At 43.9% G+C, this 18,848-nt stretch overlaps 1 protein-coding gene across 3 annotated transcripts; it reads left to right on the top strand.

The window, feature by feature from the left end:
• The first annotated feature begins 6,528 nt into the window (after nt 1-6,528).
• LOC308110072 (ankyrin repeat and SOCS box protein 5-like) lies at nt 6,529-17,991 on the top strand. 3 transcript variants are annotated; one of them, XM_080464129.1, is made up of 7 exons: nt 6,529-6,869; nt 11,240-11,319; nt 12,040-12,147; nt 14,614-14,767; nt 15,320-15,454; nt 15,781-15,972; nt 16,675-17,991. In XM_080464129.1, the coding sequence occupies exons 1-7, from the start codon at nt 6,746-6,748 to the stop codon at nt 16,800-16,802; spliced, it is 921 nt and encodes a 306-aa protein (XP_080320255.1). In that variant the 5' UTR covers nt 6,529-6,745; the 3' UTR covers nt 16,803-17,991. The 3 variants fall into 3 exon arrangements, with proteins under 3 accessions (XP_080320255.1, XP_080320257.1, XP_080320256.1); XM_080464130.1 differs by lacking the exon at nt 6,529-6,869 and adding an exon at nt 9,967-10,256; XM_080464131.1 differs by lacking the exon at nt 12,040-12,147 and having other exon boundaries at nt 6,720-6,869.
• Nucleotides 17,992-18,848: the final 857 nt, after the last annotated feature.

Below are 18,848 nucleotides of genomic sequence, written 5' to 3' on the forward strand. Positions count from 1 at the left end.
TATCACACTGATCCAAATATTTTCCAACTGTTTTTGGATTAAACCAGCCTGAGCAGCTCTATCTAGACAGCAACGTGAAGCAGGAACATGAATTAACAAAGAGGCGACAACAAAAGAGGAACATGACCTCCAAAGTTTGAGCAAATGATGATAGAGAACAAGCAACTTCAGAAGCACCTTTCGTGAGGAGTGGAAGTGTGTGTGTGTGTGTGTGTGTGTGTGTGTGTGTGTGTGTGTGTGTGTGTGTGTGTGTGTGTGTGTGTGCGTGTGTGTGTGTGTGTGTGTGTGTGCGTGTGGTTTGTCCACTGGGTGGGACCGGAACTGCTGTGGGGGGACCCGTGGCAAGACCCCGGGGTCCGAGGCCATCGGGCCCGGACACCGCCACCCCGGCAGACGGAAGCCCCCCAGGCCCGGGGGGACCCCAGCGAACCACCCCAGAGAGCCACGTCCCCGCCCAAAAAGCACCCGACGGAGAATGCAGAGAGGAATCCCCCCCAGGCAAGAGGGGCCCACAAGAGAATGATAAAGGGCACAGGGCCCCAGGCCCCGACCCAAGCCGCCAGGCCGAGAAAAGGCAGGAACAGGGCCCCCGGGCCGAGCGGGTCGAGAGCCCCCCCAACCCCGGCGGCGAGTCCCGCCGCACCCCCGGGAACAGGCCCACCCACCGCCCCCCCCCAACCCGGCAAGGCAGAGACGGCCCCAGCCGCCGCGCCCCGGACCAGCCCCGCCCCCAGACCCAGGAAAGCGAAGGCCGGCGCAGGCCCCGGTCGGAGGACAGTCAACTCTACACCCCCAGGAGCCTCATATCCCACCCGCCCCATGACCCTCCCCCCCGGTTTTAATTGAAATACCCAACCCCTGACCCACCCCCCACAGACACCCACCCCTGACGCAGACGCAGACGCACACACACACACACACACACTCGGGACGGTGGGGGAGTGATGACTTTCGCCGAGAAAAGGCAGGAACAGGGCCCCCAGGCCGCCGGCCGGGCCCCCACCCGGCCACCGCGGTGTCCCAACCTCCACTAATCCAACAGCAAATGGAGAAGGAGCACCGCGCCCCAGCCCCCCCACGAGCGCCATGCCCGAGGGAGCGCGCCCCCCGCATCCCAGCTGCACTCACCCCGGGCCGGGGCGGGACCCCAGCGGGAGGTGCTGGGGGGAGCCACGTCTCCCGCCCTTCCCCTGCCCTATATGTGTGTTGGATGTATGTAAGGGTGTGTCTTTGTGTTTTGAAGAGGTGGATGCAACGTGTGTGTCTATGGTGCGGTTTAAAATTGGGGGGTAGCGGGGCCCGGGCGTTCTACCGCTGACAAGCGGCAGAACCCTGAAAGCGGCTTACCCCCTCAAGACCCTGCGTGACTAAGTGTGGTTAAAATTGTGGGTGGTGCGAAGTCGGGGGAGGACCCAGACCGCAGTTAAGTAGCCCGGACCCCCCACCTAGGCACCGCCCCACTGTTCCCTATTGTGGAGTAATATAAGGTGAGGTAAGGCAGGGAGGGTTCTGAGGGAGGGGGTCCCCCCGTCGCTAGGACCTTGGCCCAGCTGGACCCCCCGCGCTGCCCCACCCCACCCCCGAGCGGCCGGCCTAGGACCCGGGGAGCCACACCCCCCCCAACAAGGCGCCGTAAGGGGACCCGGGCAGGGAGCCCCCACCCCACCCAACGGCCAGACAGCAGAGTCTGAGACCCGCAGGGCCCAGTGCGAGCCCAGCCGGAGGCCAGTGGTCAGGGCACCCCCCCTCATTCGCCCACACACACACACACACACACACACACTCACACACACTCACACACACTCACACACACACACACACACACACACACACACACACACACACACACCCATCAGGCCCTGGAGGTCACTCTCAGTCAACCGTCCATCCAGAACCCGGAGCCCCCCCGTCCCCCGCTCCCCCCAATCCAGGAATGAGGCAGACCCGGAGCGCGGCAGCAGGGGCCAACCCGCCCCACCGGGGGAGGGGGCCAGAGGGAGGACCCACCCCCAGCGCCACAGCGGGCACCCCCGCCGGAAAGGGGGAGACCCCGCACCCCCAGGGCCCGGACGACCCGCCCCCAACCCCCCCCAGCCAACAGCCAAGCCGGGGCCCGACGCGCAGCCCCCCCACCCCACCCCAGCGGGCCCAACCCCCGCCCAGGGCAGAGCCCCCCCCACACCCCCGCCCAGGACTCCCCAGGCCAGGCCACAGCCCCCCAGCATAGACGCTAGGACCCCCCCGAGCCCACAGAGCCACCAACCACCAAAGCCACGACGCCCCAACCACCGACGGTCCCCAGAGCCCCGGGGTGGAGCCACCACCCCCCCACAGGGCTACATGGTGTATTTAATTATTGGATACCATGTGGACTCAAATTGTGTCAAATGATTTTTCCTACAAGCAGACATTCTCTCCAATGTGATGTGGTCTAGAAGTAAGTTTTTAAATAACTTTATATTCAGATTACTTTTGGATTTCCAGTTCATGAGGATCGCCTTTTTTGCGACGCTTAGGGAAACCAGGAGCATGCAGGACTCATTTTTTTCTCTTTTAATTTCTGTGAGATCTCCTAACAAGCAAAGTGAAGGTGAGACCGGAATTGGGTAGCCCAGGCATAACGATAAGTCTTCACAAATCTTTTGCCAGAACGTTTGGACTGGCGTACACAGCCAAAGTGCGTGTAAATAGGTATCGGGGAGATCACCTGTGCAGTTTGAACATATGTTAGTGGGAGTGAGCCCCATCTTGAACATCCTTTGTCCTGTGTAATGAACTCTATGAAGGACCTTGTATTGTATGAGCTGTATATTGGGGTTTTTGCTCATTTTGAATGTATTTGTACAGATTTCTGACCAAAACGTTGGGTCTCTGTTGATGTTGAGATCTTCTTCCCATTTGAAGGTGGGAAGGGATATTGAGATATTTGAACCTGACAGGATTGAGATAATTTTAGAAAGAGGTTTAGGAGCTGAGATCTTCAGGAGATTTGTCACTGTCTGAGGTAAGTTCAGGTTAATCTGTTCTAGTTTGAACTTAGTTTGTATTATTGACTTAAGCTGAAGATATTCCAGATAGTTGCTTTGACTGATGCCATATGTTTCTATTAGCTCATTAAATGGAATAAAAGAGTTATTGGAGATAAGTTGTTCTAAGTGTCTTATTCCTTTATTTTGCCATCTTGGGAAGTTTATTGGTTTCTTTCTTTGCAGGATGTCAGGATTGTTCCAGATGGGTGTGAGTTTGCAGGGAATGAGTGAAGATCCATTTATTTTAAGAAATTCCCACCAAGCTGTCAGCGATGTGTTTATATTGATGCTTTTAAAGCAGCTGTGCTTTTTAATGACAGGACTGAAGAAGGGAAGATCTCTGACTTGGAGATCTTCACAGAATGTTTTTTCAACGTCTAGCCAGCCTTCATCTAAGGATTTCTGATTGATCCATTTTACAACATAAAGTAGTTTATTGGCCAGATAGTAATTATAAAAATTTGGGAGTTCTAAGCCACCTTGGTCCTTGGTGTTCTGTAGTGTTTTTAAACTTATACGTGATGGTTTATTTTTCCATAAGAATTTTGAGACATGAGAATCAAGAGTGTTAAACCAGGTTTTTGGTGGTTTTGCTGGGATCATTGAGAAGATGTAGTTAATTTTAGGCAAGACCATCATTTTGATTGTTGCTACTCTCCCCATAAGTGAAATTGGGAGTGTCCTCCATCGAATGAGGTCCTCCTCTATTGCTTTAATAAGGGGGGTGTAGTTTAAGTGTACCAAGTCTGAGAGTTTGCCTGAAACGTTAATGCCGAGATATTTGATGTTCCCTGGTTTTAGTGGGGTGTTCGGTGTGTGCTGAAATGTAGAGTTGATAGGCAAGACGACTGATTTGTTCCAATTTATAGAATATTCTGAGATTGAGGAGAATCTATCTATTAACCCTATTGTTTCTGGAAGAGAGGTCTGTGCGTTTTGCAGGAAAATTAGCACATCATCTGCATAGAGACATATTTTATGTGTTACATTTGCTGTTCGTATTCCTTTTATGTTATTGTTCTGTCTGATGGCTGCTGCTAGTGGTTCGATAAAGATTGCAAAGAGAGATGGTGAGAGTGGACACCCCTGTCGGGTGCCTCTCTCAAGATTGAACCTTGAGGACATTTGGTCATTGGTTTTAACACAGGCACTGGGTGAGGTATACAGTATTTTTATCCAGGAGAGGTAATTTTCTCTAAATCCAAATTTCCGTAGTGTAGCAAGTAGAAATTTCCAATTTACCCTATCAAAGGCTTTTTCTGCATCTAAGGAGGTGATAATGGCTTTTTGTTTATTGTGGTGGCAGTGGTCTATAAGATTAATTAATCTACGTGTATTGTTAGTGGAGTGTCGTCCTTTAATAAACCCAGTTTGATCTGGGTGTATGATGTGGGGTGTGATTTTTTCCAGTCTGCTTGCTAATGTTTTACTAATTATTTTAAGATCTACATTGATTAGTGATATCGGCCGATAGCTAGATGGTAGTGTGGGATCTTTATCCGGTTTTAGAAGAAGACTGATATTTGCACAGTTCATATGTTGGGGGAGAGTTGAAGATTCTTTAATTTCCTCAATTATTCTGAAAAAAATAGGTGAGAGTAAAGACCATAATTCTTTGTAAAATTCAGTGGGGTATCCATCAGGTCCTGGAGCTTTACCATCAGGCATGTGCTGGAGAGCTTCCTGCAGCTCTCATCCCACCCTTAAAGAGTACACCTTCTACTCAGCAGTGCACCAATCATATTCGCGCTTAGATTACTTTCTGGTGAGTAAATCAGTGATTAAAGACATCCTGGACACACAGATTCACCCCATTACTATCAGTGACCATGCACCTGTCACTAACCCTAATAAAACAATCACCCCTCCTATTAGACAGTGGAGATTTAACACGTCACTGCTTAAGGATCCAGACTTCCGCACATTCTTTAAAAAACAATGGTCAAATTTTTTAGAAACAAATGACCTGCCTGGTGTCTCTCCCTGCGTCCTCTGGGAGACGGCTAAAGTTGTCATGAGAGGTAAAATCATTTCTTATTCCTCATACAAGACCAAAAGGGAAAAAATAAAGGAGAAAGAACTGGAAGATAAAATCAAAACAATGGAGACAGCTCATGCTGCCTGCAAAGACGACAGCCTATTAATGGAACTAAGAAAATTTAAAATAGAGTTAAACAAAATAATCGAACATAAAACACAATTTCAACTGCAGAGACTACGCTGGGAGAACTTTGAACATGGTAATAAATCCAGCAAACTTTTAGCCAATCAGTTAAAACGAAATAAAGAAAAATGTACGATCCCCTCAGTCCTAACTCAAAATGGTAAAATCACCTTTAACCCACAAGAAATAAACAATACCTTCAGAGAATTCTACAAAAAACTTTACTCTTCACAAATTGACCCTTCACAATCTGAAATAGAGAGCTTTCTGAGCACAGTTGACCTACCAAAATTAAAAGAAGAACAGATCCAAGGTCTAGAAGCTTCCATCTCAATTGAAGAACTGCAGGAAGCTCTTGGTGTTTAAAATGTAATATCTATATATTTTTATCTTTCTGATTTGATTGTATTTTACTCTTGGGTGTTTCTATTCTTGTTTATTCACTGCTGATAGGAAGGAGGTTGGTACAATATTTTACTGCTGCTAACACTGTTTTTAAATGTTTTTACAGAGTGACAATAAATACGTATTCTATTCTATTCTATTGGTCAAAGTCAAAGTTGAAGTTATCATGCACCGATACTGAAATTAGGTATCTGGTCCGATACTGCACTTGTACAGCATCCCCGATACACCTTAGAGAGTATTATGTGATGTTATGTATCAGCAATATCAGCAGCAGTTATAAAAGAAAGGACAAGTAATGTCCTCAGTTTGGAGATTCTTTAACATTAACGAGAATAACAAAAGTAAAACAGACTGTAAATTATATTCTGACAAAATATCAAGTGGAGGTGATGCAAAGTTCAAACAACACAAGCAACTTCATCACCAGACATCTGGAGCAGCAGAGTTAGCCTGATGTCGCTCAGTAGTTTAACTGCTCTGTGGCTCAGGAGGATTTTACTCCAAGCCGTGCTACATGCTACATGCTACATGCTACATGTTACATGCATGAGTTTCGAGGCTTTCACACCAGCGATGATAAATGCTAAACATGATGAAAGTGTGACTGATACAGCCATTAGTAGCTCAGTCCCTCTGTCCTGCTGAACATTACTGGACATTCCATCCATCCATCCATCCATCCATCCATCCATGCATGGAGGGTTTGTACCAGTACACTAATTACAAATCAATTAATTTGTAACTGTAGGACACATTTATGTGTATCATTGACAGGTTATTTGGTTTGCTTTGATATTTTTTTTTCATTATTTTTGTCAGTCAGACAAATAACCTTTTATTTCTGTCGGAATTTGTTGGATGATTATTTTTTCTCTGTGGTTCTGGTGTATGAGCTGTGCAGAGAGAACATGTGACGAGCAGAACGTCACACAGAGCTGCAGGTTGAGCGTGTGAAGTACAAAAATACCTCCTTCCACACATGGACCCGCACGTGAGTCGGTCATGTGGCTGAGACCACAACAACAACAAAGTCCTGCAGCCAATCAGAGGGCAGGGCGCGCGCTGCACCTCCTCGTCCTCCTCCTCCTCCTCCTCCTCTCCCCTGTCCTCTTCACTCCGCAGACTGCGCACTCTAGTCGGGAACATGCCTGAGGTTTCGTCCGGCCCTGTCCCGGAGGTGTCCCGGAAAAGGAGCGCGAGCCCCGGCCCGCCGCTCAAGCAAGGCCCGGAGAGGAAGAGGGCATGCTGGGGGATCCTGACCAGCCAAGGTCGGTGCTGGAGCTCCATGGGGGTGTTACACAGGAGCTGTTATAGGGGGGCAGTTACAGAGGGGTACTGGGGGCTGTTACAGTGATCTATGGGGCCTGTTACAGGGAGTACTGGGGCTGTGACAGAGGGGCTGTCGCCTGTTACATAGGGGCTGTTGCAGAGGTTTGTGGGGCTGTTTTATGGGAACTGGGGGCTGTTACAAGGGGACTATAAGGGGCTGTTATATGGGGACTATGACGGGCTGTTACAGGGGTTTGTTGGGATTTTTAGGGGAACTGGGTGCTGTTGGAAGGGGACTATGAGGGGCTGTTACAGGGGTTTGTGGGGCTGTTACATGGGGACTATAAGGGGCTGTTACAGTGGACTGTTACATGGAGTCTGGGGGGGGGGGGGGGGTGGCCTGTTACAGGGGTACTGGGGACTGTTACGGAGAGGCTTGGGCCTGTTACATAGGGGCTATTACAGAGGTTTGTGGGGCTGTTTTAGGGGAACTGGGGGCTGTTACAAGGGGATTATGGGGGGCAGTCTGGGGAGTTGTTAAAATGGATTACAGAGAGCTGTTACAGGGGTACTGGGGGCTGTTTAATGATATTATGGGGGGCTGTTGTATGGCCAGTGAGGGAACTTGCAGAGGTCTGTGGGAGCTGTTACAGGGGCAGTCGGGGCTGTTACAGGGGTCTTTTGGGTCTGTTTTAGAGAGGCTCCGGGGGTTTGCGGTTTGTGTGTGTGTGTGTGTGGGGGGGGGGGGGGGGGGGGGGGGGGGGGGGGGGCATGCAGCTCCCCCTATGGTTAGCCATAACAACCCCATGGCATCCACAAGAAATATGATTTTTTTTTTTAAAGTGGTTTATTTAGATTTTTTTCTTTTTATGTGTGAATATTATAAATTGTTGCCTGGTTAAGTAATAAATACAGAAATAAAACATGTATTCATATATACATTTTTTTTTATTAAAAAGCAGTGTAATCTGATTCAGCCAATCGGTGCAGAGCATGCATTAATCTTTGAACTCACCACTTTATGTTATTAAGAGCACATTTTTCCTCGTGACTGCTTAACTTCCAATCATAAAAAATGAAGTGCTTTTTTCAAAAAAAATGTGACAAAATCATTGACGCCTTCGCTCTAAACCACAACAATCAACCTATCGCTTTATTATGACATCTCATGATGAGTGTATCATGATTGCTTATTTGGTGTTTGAGATCCGAATTCTGACTCCTGGTTATCGCTATGCTGGGTTTAATAATATGTCATTAGATCCATTGAACCGAATATTTTTGTTTCAGTGGAGGTTTTGATGACTGGCAGTATGAGTTAGTGGTCTTTGTGTGTGTGAGGCCTAAATGAAAACTTGCTGTGTGTTTTGCGTACTGTTGCTGTTGAGGCTCCATCAGTGACATCTTTGTGTTAAAGTTTACATTCAATAGTATGTTCAAGTGACAGGCTTTTAAACCATTCATCTTTATCACTTTGGCTAAATGTGTCGACTATTGTGTCGGATAATAATGTTTTAAATCGCAGCGCTATTACTGTATGTGCGCGACTGTTACCTGCACGGTTTGCTGCGTGCTTATTGTCGGTGTTATAGTAGAAAATGAACTAGAGATCCCTAAATTCCCCAGCATCGTCACAGAAAGATCAAGCTCCCTCAGAGCACCAGCAACACAAAATCTCTGGTGCCGCCAACTGGTGTGGTCTGTCCGGGTGCTCCACATTCTTGTGCACAAGTTGTGGGTCGCTATGTGATATGTTTCAGACATCTGATCTGCTGCACTCTGTCTCATTTTGCTCCATATGTTCATCTTCTAATGTACTTCACTCAAAGCAGGAAGGTGACAGTACTTCATTAAGTTCAAGTAAAAGAGTAAGAACATGGTTCTGGTCACTTTGGTTGATGTATTTTGATATAATACATGGTTGGTTTATTATTAGAGATGCATATGTACCATTAGAATTGTTCTTACAAATAACATATTTCACACTAACTGTGAGTGCACCCACCTTTCTCATCAAATGTGTGATGATTTGTGATAAATGAATAATTAAGTTGAAGTAAAATATTTGTATTTTGAGATTTGTTCTTTCATATGATGGTACAGGATCGGCAAAATAAGCCACAGGCTTCAGCCGACTGGACAGTTGCTGGACAGTTAATTGTTTTTGTAATGATGTTCTTGTTTGCTGCTTTGTATAAGGCAACTGAAATAAACTAAACTATCAATATTAAAATTACTGTAATATATTTAAATTTTGCATGTCAGAATAAGTCATATGTCTCTTTTAGTAATTATAAATATGTTCATAATGAATCCATGCTGCTTGTGAAGGAGTCTATATCTGTTCCAGACAGTTTCTAGGAACTCTTTTAATAGCCAACAACTGTGGTCAGTGTAGAAATGTGGAAGCTTCACTGGAGCTGGAGAACCACAGGAGACATGGGAACTTCATGTATCTAAAGCTGCAGAATAAAAAAAAAAAGCCTTCAGAATAATCTGAATTAATTAACACAATGTGAAGAATCGACAGAGATGAATTCATCTCAAACATGCCTATTATGACTTAATGTACTGAATCTACTAGCCTTAACACAGTAATACCATTTTGATTGTGTATTTCTATATAATTTGTGATGAATACAAATACTTAATCATATCTTTGTGCCTTTCGATTAGTTCTTATAAATAACAGCACTCTTTATCTCTTAGTCAATTAAAAATGATAAATTAGATACGGGCACTTTTCTTTCATATTTAAAATTCAGTCATTTTGAATTTGCAGAGCATTAATGCACAGTTCAGTAAACATTAAATTAAATCATGAATTTATAACAGTTCTATCAGATTTTGCAATATGTATGTTGGGAATGATGATCATAAATTATGACCCCCCCCCCCCCCCCCCCCCCCCCCCCTCGCTCTCTCGCTTGCTCTCTGAGTGAATTAGAAAACCGGTGTGAATCAAGCCTCACATATGTGGCTTGACAACGATGAGCGGAGTGGGTGGGAGTGGTGCACGTATGCAAATGACTCAGACACCCGGTTCACTTTAGTGAACAACTCAGTAAAAAGAATCGAGTTTCCCAACACTAAGCTGCACAGGGACGATGAGCTGGTGAGGAAGTGGCGGCTGCTCCCAGCAGCTTCAGTGACAGAACGGACTCACTGATGGAGACCGTGGGACAGAAACAGACCAGCTCGCTGCTGAGTTCACCCGTAAGCTAGTTAGTGTGTATTTTTAGTGCGTGTTTCCGGGGGAAGGGGATACTGGTGACACAAATCACATGCATACAGGACGAGTGCACGGTGTGCAGGTCTCATCATTTCACTGGAAATGTCCTACGTCTACCAGTGGCTGGATGTGCCGTGGGGAGACGGAGACATGGGTACGTAACGTTGTAGTAATAAAGTCTGAGCAGGAACCCAGTGGATCTAAATATAGCAGCACGCAGCTCCAGTCCTGCTCAACATTCTGTTTTCAGTAGATATCTTACTAACCTTCACAGTATACATGTGTACAACCAACCAGCTGTGAAGCCTAAAGCTGTGTGTATATACAGTTGTATGTTTTGCAGAAAACAGGAATTACCACTGAACACATATATTTACAATACAAATAATTAGTATGATGTATTGGCAACAATTGTGAAGTGGTTAGAATCCAAAATATTATGATCAATAGAAATTCTATATCCAAGGTCGTGTGATAAAGAAAAACACCATACAGATGTTTGTGTGACGAGAGCTGTGAAATCTGCCTTTTTCATTCAAACACTGAACTTGACCAATCTCTCTATGACTGAAGCAAAGGAATCCAGCTGCTTTTATAAAAGAGCAAATGTCTCCATTCTACAGGATGAATCTTCCTCCAGTGACTAACATAACTTCAGACTAGCTTACAGATTCTTCCCACTTAGTCATAAAGAGAGAGTGTTGACAGGTCACCAACTTTTTCATGAGAAAGAAAAGTAGGAAAAGGAGTATATACGTATATTCAATAGCTATTTTTCTGTCACTTGTTCAGCACTGTTGAGCCTTATGTGTAAATGGTAATGCATGTTTTGCAATGTGAACCACACAGAACCATGTAATGTTCTACAGGCTCCATATTGTAACATAATTCAGCAGTAAATAGCATCAAACTGTATTGCAATATATGTGATATTTAGATTACAGGTGTGTTTGCATATGTAAGCACTACAGTCATGTAAGCAGGTGACTCAAATCCTTCAGTCAGAAACTGAATTGGAAAAATGTGTGTGTCTCTCTGTGTGTGTGTGTGTGTGTGTGTGTGTGTGTGTGTGTGTGTGTGTGTGTGTGTGTGTGTGTGTGTCTCTGTGTCTCTGTCTGTGTGTGTGTGTTCCTGCAGGGTCCTGGGCGGACCGTTCTCCTCTCCATGAAGCGGCCTCTCAGGGTCGGCTGCTCGCTCTGCGCACTCTGCTGGCCCAGGTAAGAAATCTTGTCTCAGTGCAGACTAAAGTGTGCTGCAAGAGATGTGAACTTTCTGTCGACTGCAGTTGTTGTAAAATGTGTTTTGATACCTAATGCTACCTACTGAGGCCTGTCGTTTGTTCCCCAGGTTCTTACTCAAGAAGCTAAAAGAGTTAGATTTCAAGAGAACGTTGTCTTTGTTTTGTAGATGAAGTTAAAAATCAATCCTGACTATAAATGTATAGGTAATATCAGGGGAGTAACAAGTCGAACCACATCAACAGGCTTTATCTGTCTAAATTGGCAAAATACTGGGAAATGTCCTTGATTTGCAGCCTTCATGTCTAGCATGTCAAGGCTACACACATTTGCTCACACTGCATGGCTTTGATGCTACTGCTACTTTGTCGATCAGAGAGCTGAATTTAGGTCCCTTTGCCAAATATTTGAAACCATTGGTTTTAAAACACTAATCAAACTCAAACTGTTTTCATGTGAACTGGAGTAAACAGGGGAGAGAATGACAATCGTCCATGGTGAGGAATGAGTCATTCTGCCTCTAGTGTCCAGAAGTGGTATTGCATAAGGCTGGTTGTTTTACAATTCTTTAAACTGAAAGAGAAATGACATATTTCACCTTTAACATGAATGAAAAGACCCTTTTAAAGCTAATGCGGCTATATATTCAGGGCTTATTCGAACTAATATATTCTCAATGTGTGTGTGTGTGTTTTTTAGGGGTATCACGCCAACATTGTCACCATTGATCATGTGACGCCGCTCCATGAAGCCTGCCTGTCAGGACATGTCGCCTGCGTCAGAGCCTTAATAAACGCAGGAGCTAACGTAAGTGTCCTTTATGTGAACATAATAATAATAATAATAATAATAATAATAATAATGGCTTGGATTTATATAGCACTTTTGTCGCGCTGACTCAAAGCGCGTATAGAGACCATTATTCATTCATACCAGTCCCACCAATGATGGTAAGCTGACAGAGGCGTGGCTGCCATTTTGCGCCAACGGCCCCTCCGGCCCATTGCACAATGTGTGTCTTTTCTTCTCCGAACGAAGAGTTGGGATATTTTATAAAATATGAATTAAAGGGCAGTGGCTGCTGGTGGTGAAATTCTTCATCATTCTTCTATTCCAGCCATTATTCTGAGCGTCACCTTAAACATAGTGTGTTAATAAACCCCATTACAACAATTATAATTATTTATTCAAATGTAAAATTATCAGTCAAATAAAATTCTCATTAAAGCACCAGTACGAGAGCTGCATGAAATTGGAATAAAATTAAATTTTGATTTTTTTTAAACCCTGCAATACATCGCAATATGAAAAAATAGAGAACTGCCACCAGATGTCTTGAAAAGCACTCTCTGTTTTGCTGCACTGCGGCCATCTTGTGGACAATTAACCTGCACAGTTTTTCTGTGAATGTTACTAGTCTTGCTTCTGTCTGTGCTTTCAGCTACGTTCACAGTGTTAGTGTTAATGCTCAATTCTGATTTTTTTTGTACAATCGTTCACACTACATTTTTAATGCGACCTCCATCAAACTGCTGTGTGAACGTTATCTGAACCCAGAATTCCCACATGCACAGAACAAGGTGTGATGTCATGACAAATATGCTGTTTATGGAAGTAAATATGGATGCTCACCGGTCAGGGCCAGGGTTGCCAGATCTGACTCACTATTTCCAGCCAAAACTCAATGTAAAACCCGTCCACATCAATTAAAACCAGCCCAGATCTCAATCTCTGTAGAAATCATGTTAAAACCATGAAACTATCATGTGTGTAATAAAGAACATGTCATAAGCAAACATCTGCATTAAATAAACAATTTAAAATGTAAGAGAATTTGGTTCCCCAATTGGGAGAGACCCGTTCAATCTGGCAACACTGGTCAGCGCATGTAGATCTGAGAGCAAGAGAGCACAACTTTTAATATTTTGGCAGAGTAACTTCCACCAGCGCAGATTTGTCACATCAGTCACGTCAATTATATGAAGTCGCATATTTGTGACTCGATCGTTCAGACAGCGGTCGCATTGAAAAACATCACATACATATTTGAATTGGTGCCACACATGATCTGGGCCTGGAGCTGGTGTAAAAAACTCAGAATTGCGGCGTTCACACTGTCACAAATCAGGTCGGATATTAGTCACTTGTGAGCAGAAAATCAGAAATGGGTCGCATTTACCTGCAGTGTTAACTTTGCCCTGAGAGATATTCTTATTGTCATCTTTTATTGCTTGATTTTGTTGTGCTGGGACCTCAGTACGTATTTCATTCTATCATGTGCAAACGTGGATTCAATGTCAAAACAAACCTGCTCTCCATCTTAAAATGGAACATTCTCGCTTTATAATGACATTAGGTAACTAACAATGTGTTACAAACAGGCCATTCAACCTTTTATTCAACAATTGAAATAGTTTTAATCTGAAGTCTCCTCTGAAGCAGCCAGCATGATCACTTGTGACATCTTTGTCGTTGCCTTGGAAACAGCAGACATTACATCAAGGACTGATGCAGGATTACTTTTGCAACGACACATCATCAGGAGAGGAAAACTAACCTGTCTCAGTCATTAGTTCTTTTAGATTGAGAGAGTCCCTGAGTGGTGAAAATGATTGTACTTTTAAATGGCTAGTGAATAGAGAGCACTTATTGAAATGACATTTATATGAACACACGTGTAACCGAATGAATGTGTTTTGGGGCTGGTTTACCTGAGATGACAAGCAAGGCTGACAGTCAGCCTGAGTTTAGGGGGAAACTAAATCAACCTCAGGTATATTTTCACCAACAAACGTAAAAGAGTAAATTTATCAGGAACTCACTGCTCGTTATCTCCATAGCTACATCTTATAGAAACATGCGAGAACAAACCAGAACTGACTTTAGCCAGTGATTCAGCAAGTCTGGCCATGGGCCATTTAACTGTGGCCCCAAACCACAGACATCAAACGGTGCTGATTAGTGGAATTTTATGTAATTCACTCCTATTGTTAATCAGTACCCAGGCTGTTTATACGCACTAGAGAGAAGTCGTCTCTTTTATTGTAGATTATTTATAGAAAATGAATCATATACTGCTCAGGGCTCATTGTTAGTTTGTTGTAATAAACATATTCGTTGTAATTACAGTTTATTCATTTATTTTGTAACTCTCTTTCTGTTTCTGGGTGGATGGGGGATAAAGAGAATGTATTGATGTACAGTGCAGAAGTTTTAGGTCAAATTTTTGGTTCGAATTTGTGATTTTTGTTCTCTTGTTTAAATGTGTTCTAGGTGAACGCTGCGACCATCGACGGAGTCACTCCTCTGTACAACTGTTGTGTCTCTGGAAGTGTCGCTTGTTTGGAGCTGCTGCTACAGAATGGAGCGCACACACGCACAACTCACACACACTTCCCATCTGCATTGCACGAAGCCTGCAAGAGAGGTAAAGAGACGGTATGACCGGCTCTGCAGAGGCCCGAGGGGCGTAAACAGACAATCTGCAAGTTTCTACACTCAGATTTAAACAGCCTCAGGCTGTAAAGTGTAACCAGCGTGCAAAAATTCCGTGATAATAAAATGTGTGTCACAGTATAAAGATCACGTCAACCTCTGGACTATAAATCGTCCTCTGTTAATAGTTTGGCTGTTCATGTAACTTTCACTACTGAGAAGCAACTTAAATATCAAAATATACCGGCAAATACCATCTGGGACCACTGGATGTCACCGTATGTCAACAGAATGCTGCCACAGAGAAAACTCAATTTGACTGAGCAAGCAAACCACCGTCAGAAATAATAAGCTGCACAACAGAATTTGAACGAAAAATTATGAATTATGCTCGGCAAAACGAAAACAATATGTTATGATGCACTTTTTTTTCGACAGACGTGAATTCTTGTCCAGAAATTGTGCTTCGCTAATTTGTGTGTGTGTGTGTGTGTGTGTGTGTGTGTGTGTGTGTGTGTGTGTGTGTGTGTGTGTGTGTGTGTAGGTAACAGTCAGTGTGTGGAGTCCCTGCTGTCTCACGGAGCAGATCCAGACTACGACTCGCCTCACCTGGGCTCTGCGCTGCACGTCAGCTGTCTGCACCGACACACTTCCTGCTCCCAGATTCTGCTGCACACTGGTCAGTCTCACTTTCAACTCACATCCTCTTGTCGTACAACTCACTGAAAACTAGGATTGAATGGCTTTGACTTGTCCCTGTCACCTAATCAGTCTCTGTCATTTCTAAATTACGATGTCCCTTTATGAGAACAGAACACTACTAATTTATGTCTCGTGTTACAGCTCGTAGTGCACCTCTTGGATATTTTTCATAACATCATGCTCATAAAAGTTAGGACATTGTGTAAAATGATAATATTGACAGGAAGCAATCAGGTGAAAATATTTCCTTTGTTTGATAATCTGTACAAGAATATGCAAATCTCTTCTCCTTGCTGTTTGCAGGAGCTCACGTTAATGTGGGCCGAGGGGACGACAGTCCTCTGCATGCGGCAGTCAGACAGGACAGTGCAGATCAGGCAGCAGTGTTGCTGGAATATGGAGCAGATGTCAACCTCAGAGACAGCAGCAATCAGCGGCCGGTGGACGTAGCGCCCCCTGGTGGAAAAACACAGCAGCTTCTGCAAGCGTTTGAAGGTGCTGCTACTTGTCGATGTGATTCTCTGTGGCGATGCACAACATTCGGATCTGTACTGATGTCCATTCGCCCTGTATTTTTTAAACAGAAAGTTGCCGATACCGATATAATCCGGAATTGATGGATGCGTCGTTGCATCAAAAACACGTGCCCAGAGGATTTGTCAATTTACACTTCTCATTCATTGTCTATGTGAGGCGAACCGTGGTGCATGCTGGGTGTGTTGCATCGCCCCGGAGCTGCCCTCAGCTCATTGGCATAAACTAGAATCCAGTCAACTTTATACACATGAGGCGTAGGGTGCAGAAGCCCGACGCGTCACGGAATTTTGGTAACTTCTAAACTAGATTTAGTGGAACCAAAACCAGGACAGATTCAGCAACTGCACAGCTTATTTCTCACCTCAAATGTTTTCAGAAATACTTTTCCCTGAACTGTTTCAGTCATAAAAGAGAAAGTTTGTGACCAAGCCGCCATATTGGTTTCATTTGAACTCCAGAAGCAGACGGCTTTTTCACGCTGACGGCCTAATGTGCTCATAGTGTGCTTATCGGCGCTTCATGCCAATGTTTGATTTATTAGTGTTTATCAGCGGATACCGATGTTCCAGTATCATGGTGGATCCTGAACAATCATCACGGATGCCTGGAAGCAGCTGTACAGTATCAGTAAGAGGATTCTGCTGCTTTGTGTTTCTGTAGTTTCTCCGAGGAGCCTCTGCCAGCTGTCTCGTCTGAAGATCCGAGGTGTGATCGGACGGACCCGACTGAAGCTGCTGCCGCTGCTTCCTCTGCCCTCCCTGCTCACCCACTACCTGGAGCACACGTAGAACACACCAGTACCGTCAAGGCCGCTTCTTTTACCTTCAATGGTGCAATCTTAATGACAAAAATGGTCACTGTGTAAAATAATGCAATTTCTACATGAAAATCAAAATGTCAAAGCAGGGGAGTCAAACTCATTTTAGTTAAAGGACAAACTAATTTAATCATGAACGGGCTGAAACATTTCACAAACTGAAAACTTTCCACAAACTTGATCAAGTTTAAGAAAAATAACTGAAATTTTAACATGATGTTGTTTTTACTTAAAAAATACAAAGAAATGTCCCCCAAAAACCACGTCTTCCATTTTGTGGCATAAAAATTAAAAAAGGACTTGATTTTGTGCTTCATTTGGTTAATCAGAGGAAAGTTTGGATCTTTGATACATCCCGGTTTTCATGGAAGAGTCATTATGAATCTGATGCGAAAAAGGCCAACCACTAAAACACTACAAATGTTGTGATGTGAATATTAAAACAGTTAGTGGAACACCTTTTTTTTTTCCTATGTGGTGCCAAATGACATTGTACCTGTTTTCTGAGAGAGAGAGAGAGAGAGAGAGAGAGAGAGAGAGAGAGAGAGAGAGCAAACAAAAATTGGCAACCTCAACTATACTAAGAAGCATTATGGCACCTGAATAGACACTTTGAACAATATTTGCAGGTTTTTGAACAAGAGACCGTGTTTTTTTTTTTCATGATCAGAGAAGTTCCTGCTTAATCCAGCGCGACAATGCACAAACTACATTCTGCATGCATTAAAAAAGAGTTGTTATCAGTCTGTGACTGACTGAAAATATTCAACATTTCCAAAGTGTTGTTAACAGTAGAGAAGATGGTGAACATATTAGAAATGGAGCCGCAGTCTGTTTTGAATGAACTCTTACACAATGTCCCAGTGTTTTTGGAGTTGAGGTTGAGCTGTTTGTTATCCTCACATCTCCTAACCATGGTTTGAGCCTCAGGGTGGGATTACACTGAAGGATGATCATTATCTGCACTGTGATTCACGACAGATCGCCATAACCAGCAAAGACTGTCTGTAATTTAAGAGTTTATTCTTTTTCCCTTGTTGCTGATTAAAGAGAATTTATGTTTTTGTGAATATTAAAGTCTGACGTATTCAGACAGTAATGTCTATAAAGTATCTGTATGTGCATGTAAATACAAATAAATGATCCATATCAGTAAGCAGAGAGGTGCAGTTTGTTGTGTTCTCATCAATAAATATCAAGAAATCTACATAATTTTAAGAATTTCATCACAGTCGATTGAAAATCAAAGAAAAGATGTAATCAACATGGAGACCATTTATAAAAAAAATGTCAAATAGCAAGTAAATGAGTAATCATAAGATAGTGAAAGGTTTTATTGCTTCCTGCAAGACTGTGCCACATAGAGCACAATTTGATCTCAAAAAGCATAATGACCATAAAATGCAGACAACTGCAAAGTTTCAGTGCAAAACACTGTCATTTTGTTCGATTGTAAAGCACACTTTACAAAAGTATAAACAACCTGAAATTTCTTCTGGAAAAAAAGGATGCAAGCTGCTTTTCCTCTCCTGTCAAGGCCTTCACAGCATTCATGCTTTCACAAACTCTGGTTTCACAGTCTGAAAAAGTGTTAAGTGTTGACTTGTAGGGGTGAAGGTGAGTGTGTGTGTGTGTGTGTCTCTCTGTGTTTGTCCTGAGTGGATAACTTGCTTCATAGTAACACTTATCAAGATCACAAATGTCTGTGTTAACCCAGGTAACAGAGAGATATCCCGGGTATGTTAAGCCTGGTTTATATTATAGGCCTCAGGTGACCTTTCCAAGGTGTAGCCTACCTCCACCCACTGTTATCAGGTCTGGTGTCCCTCAACTCTGAACTGGATAAAGACAGAAGAGTGTGGATGGATAGATCTGACTAAAATTGCAGAAGATGACCACTGCATTGGCAGTCCGACTTTGGCTTGCAAGGCTAATGTTTGCAGAGGCAGAACTTGTCAACAAGCAGCTGCTTGGGGCCTCAGGCCACCAGGTGTCCTGAGGACTGATGAACTTTACT

This window comes from Lipophrys pholis (assembly GCF_963383615.2).
Source record: "Lipophrys pholis genome assembly, chromosome: 5".
Classification (NCBI taxonomy): domain Eukaryota; kingdom Metazoa; phylum Chordata; class Actinopteri; order Blenniiformes; family Blenniidae; genus Lipophrys; species Lipophrys pholis.

Excerpts from the sequence above, each read along its gene's own strand:
- LOC308110072 (XM_080464129.1), top strand. The coding sequence starts at position 6,746 with ATGCCTGAGGTTTCGTCCGGCCCTGTCCCGGAGGTGTCCCGGAAAAGG. Across the intron at positions 12,148-14,613 it reads TAATAAACGCAGGAGCTAAC|GTGAACGCTGCGACCATCGA; the intron begins GTAAGTGTCCTT and ends AATGTGTTCTAG. Across the intron at positions 14,768-15,319 it reads GCACGAAGCCTGCAAGAGAG|GTAACAGTCAGTGTGTGGAG; the intron begins GTAAAGAGACGG and ends GTGTGTGTGTAG.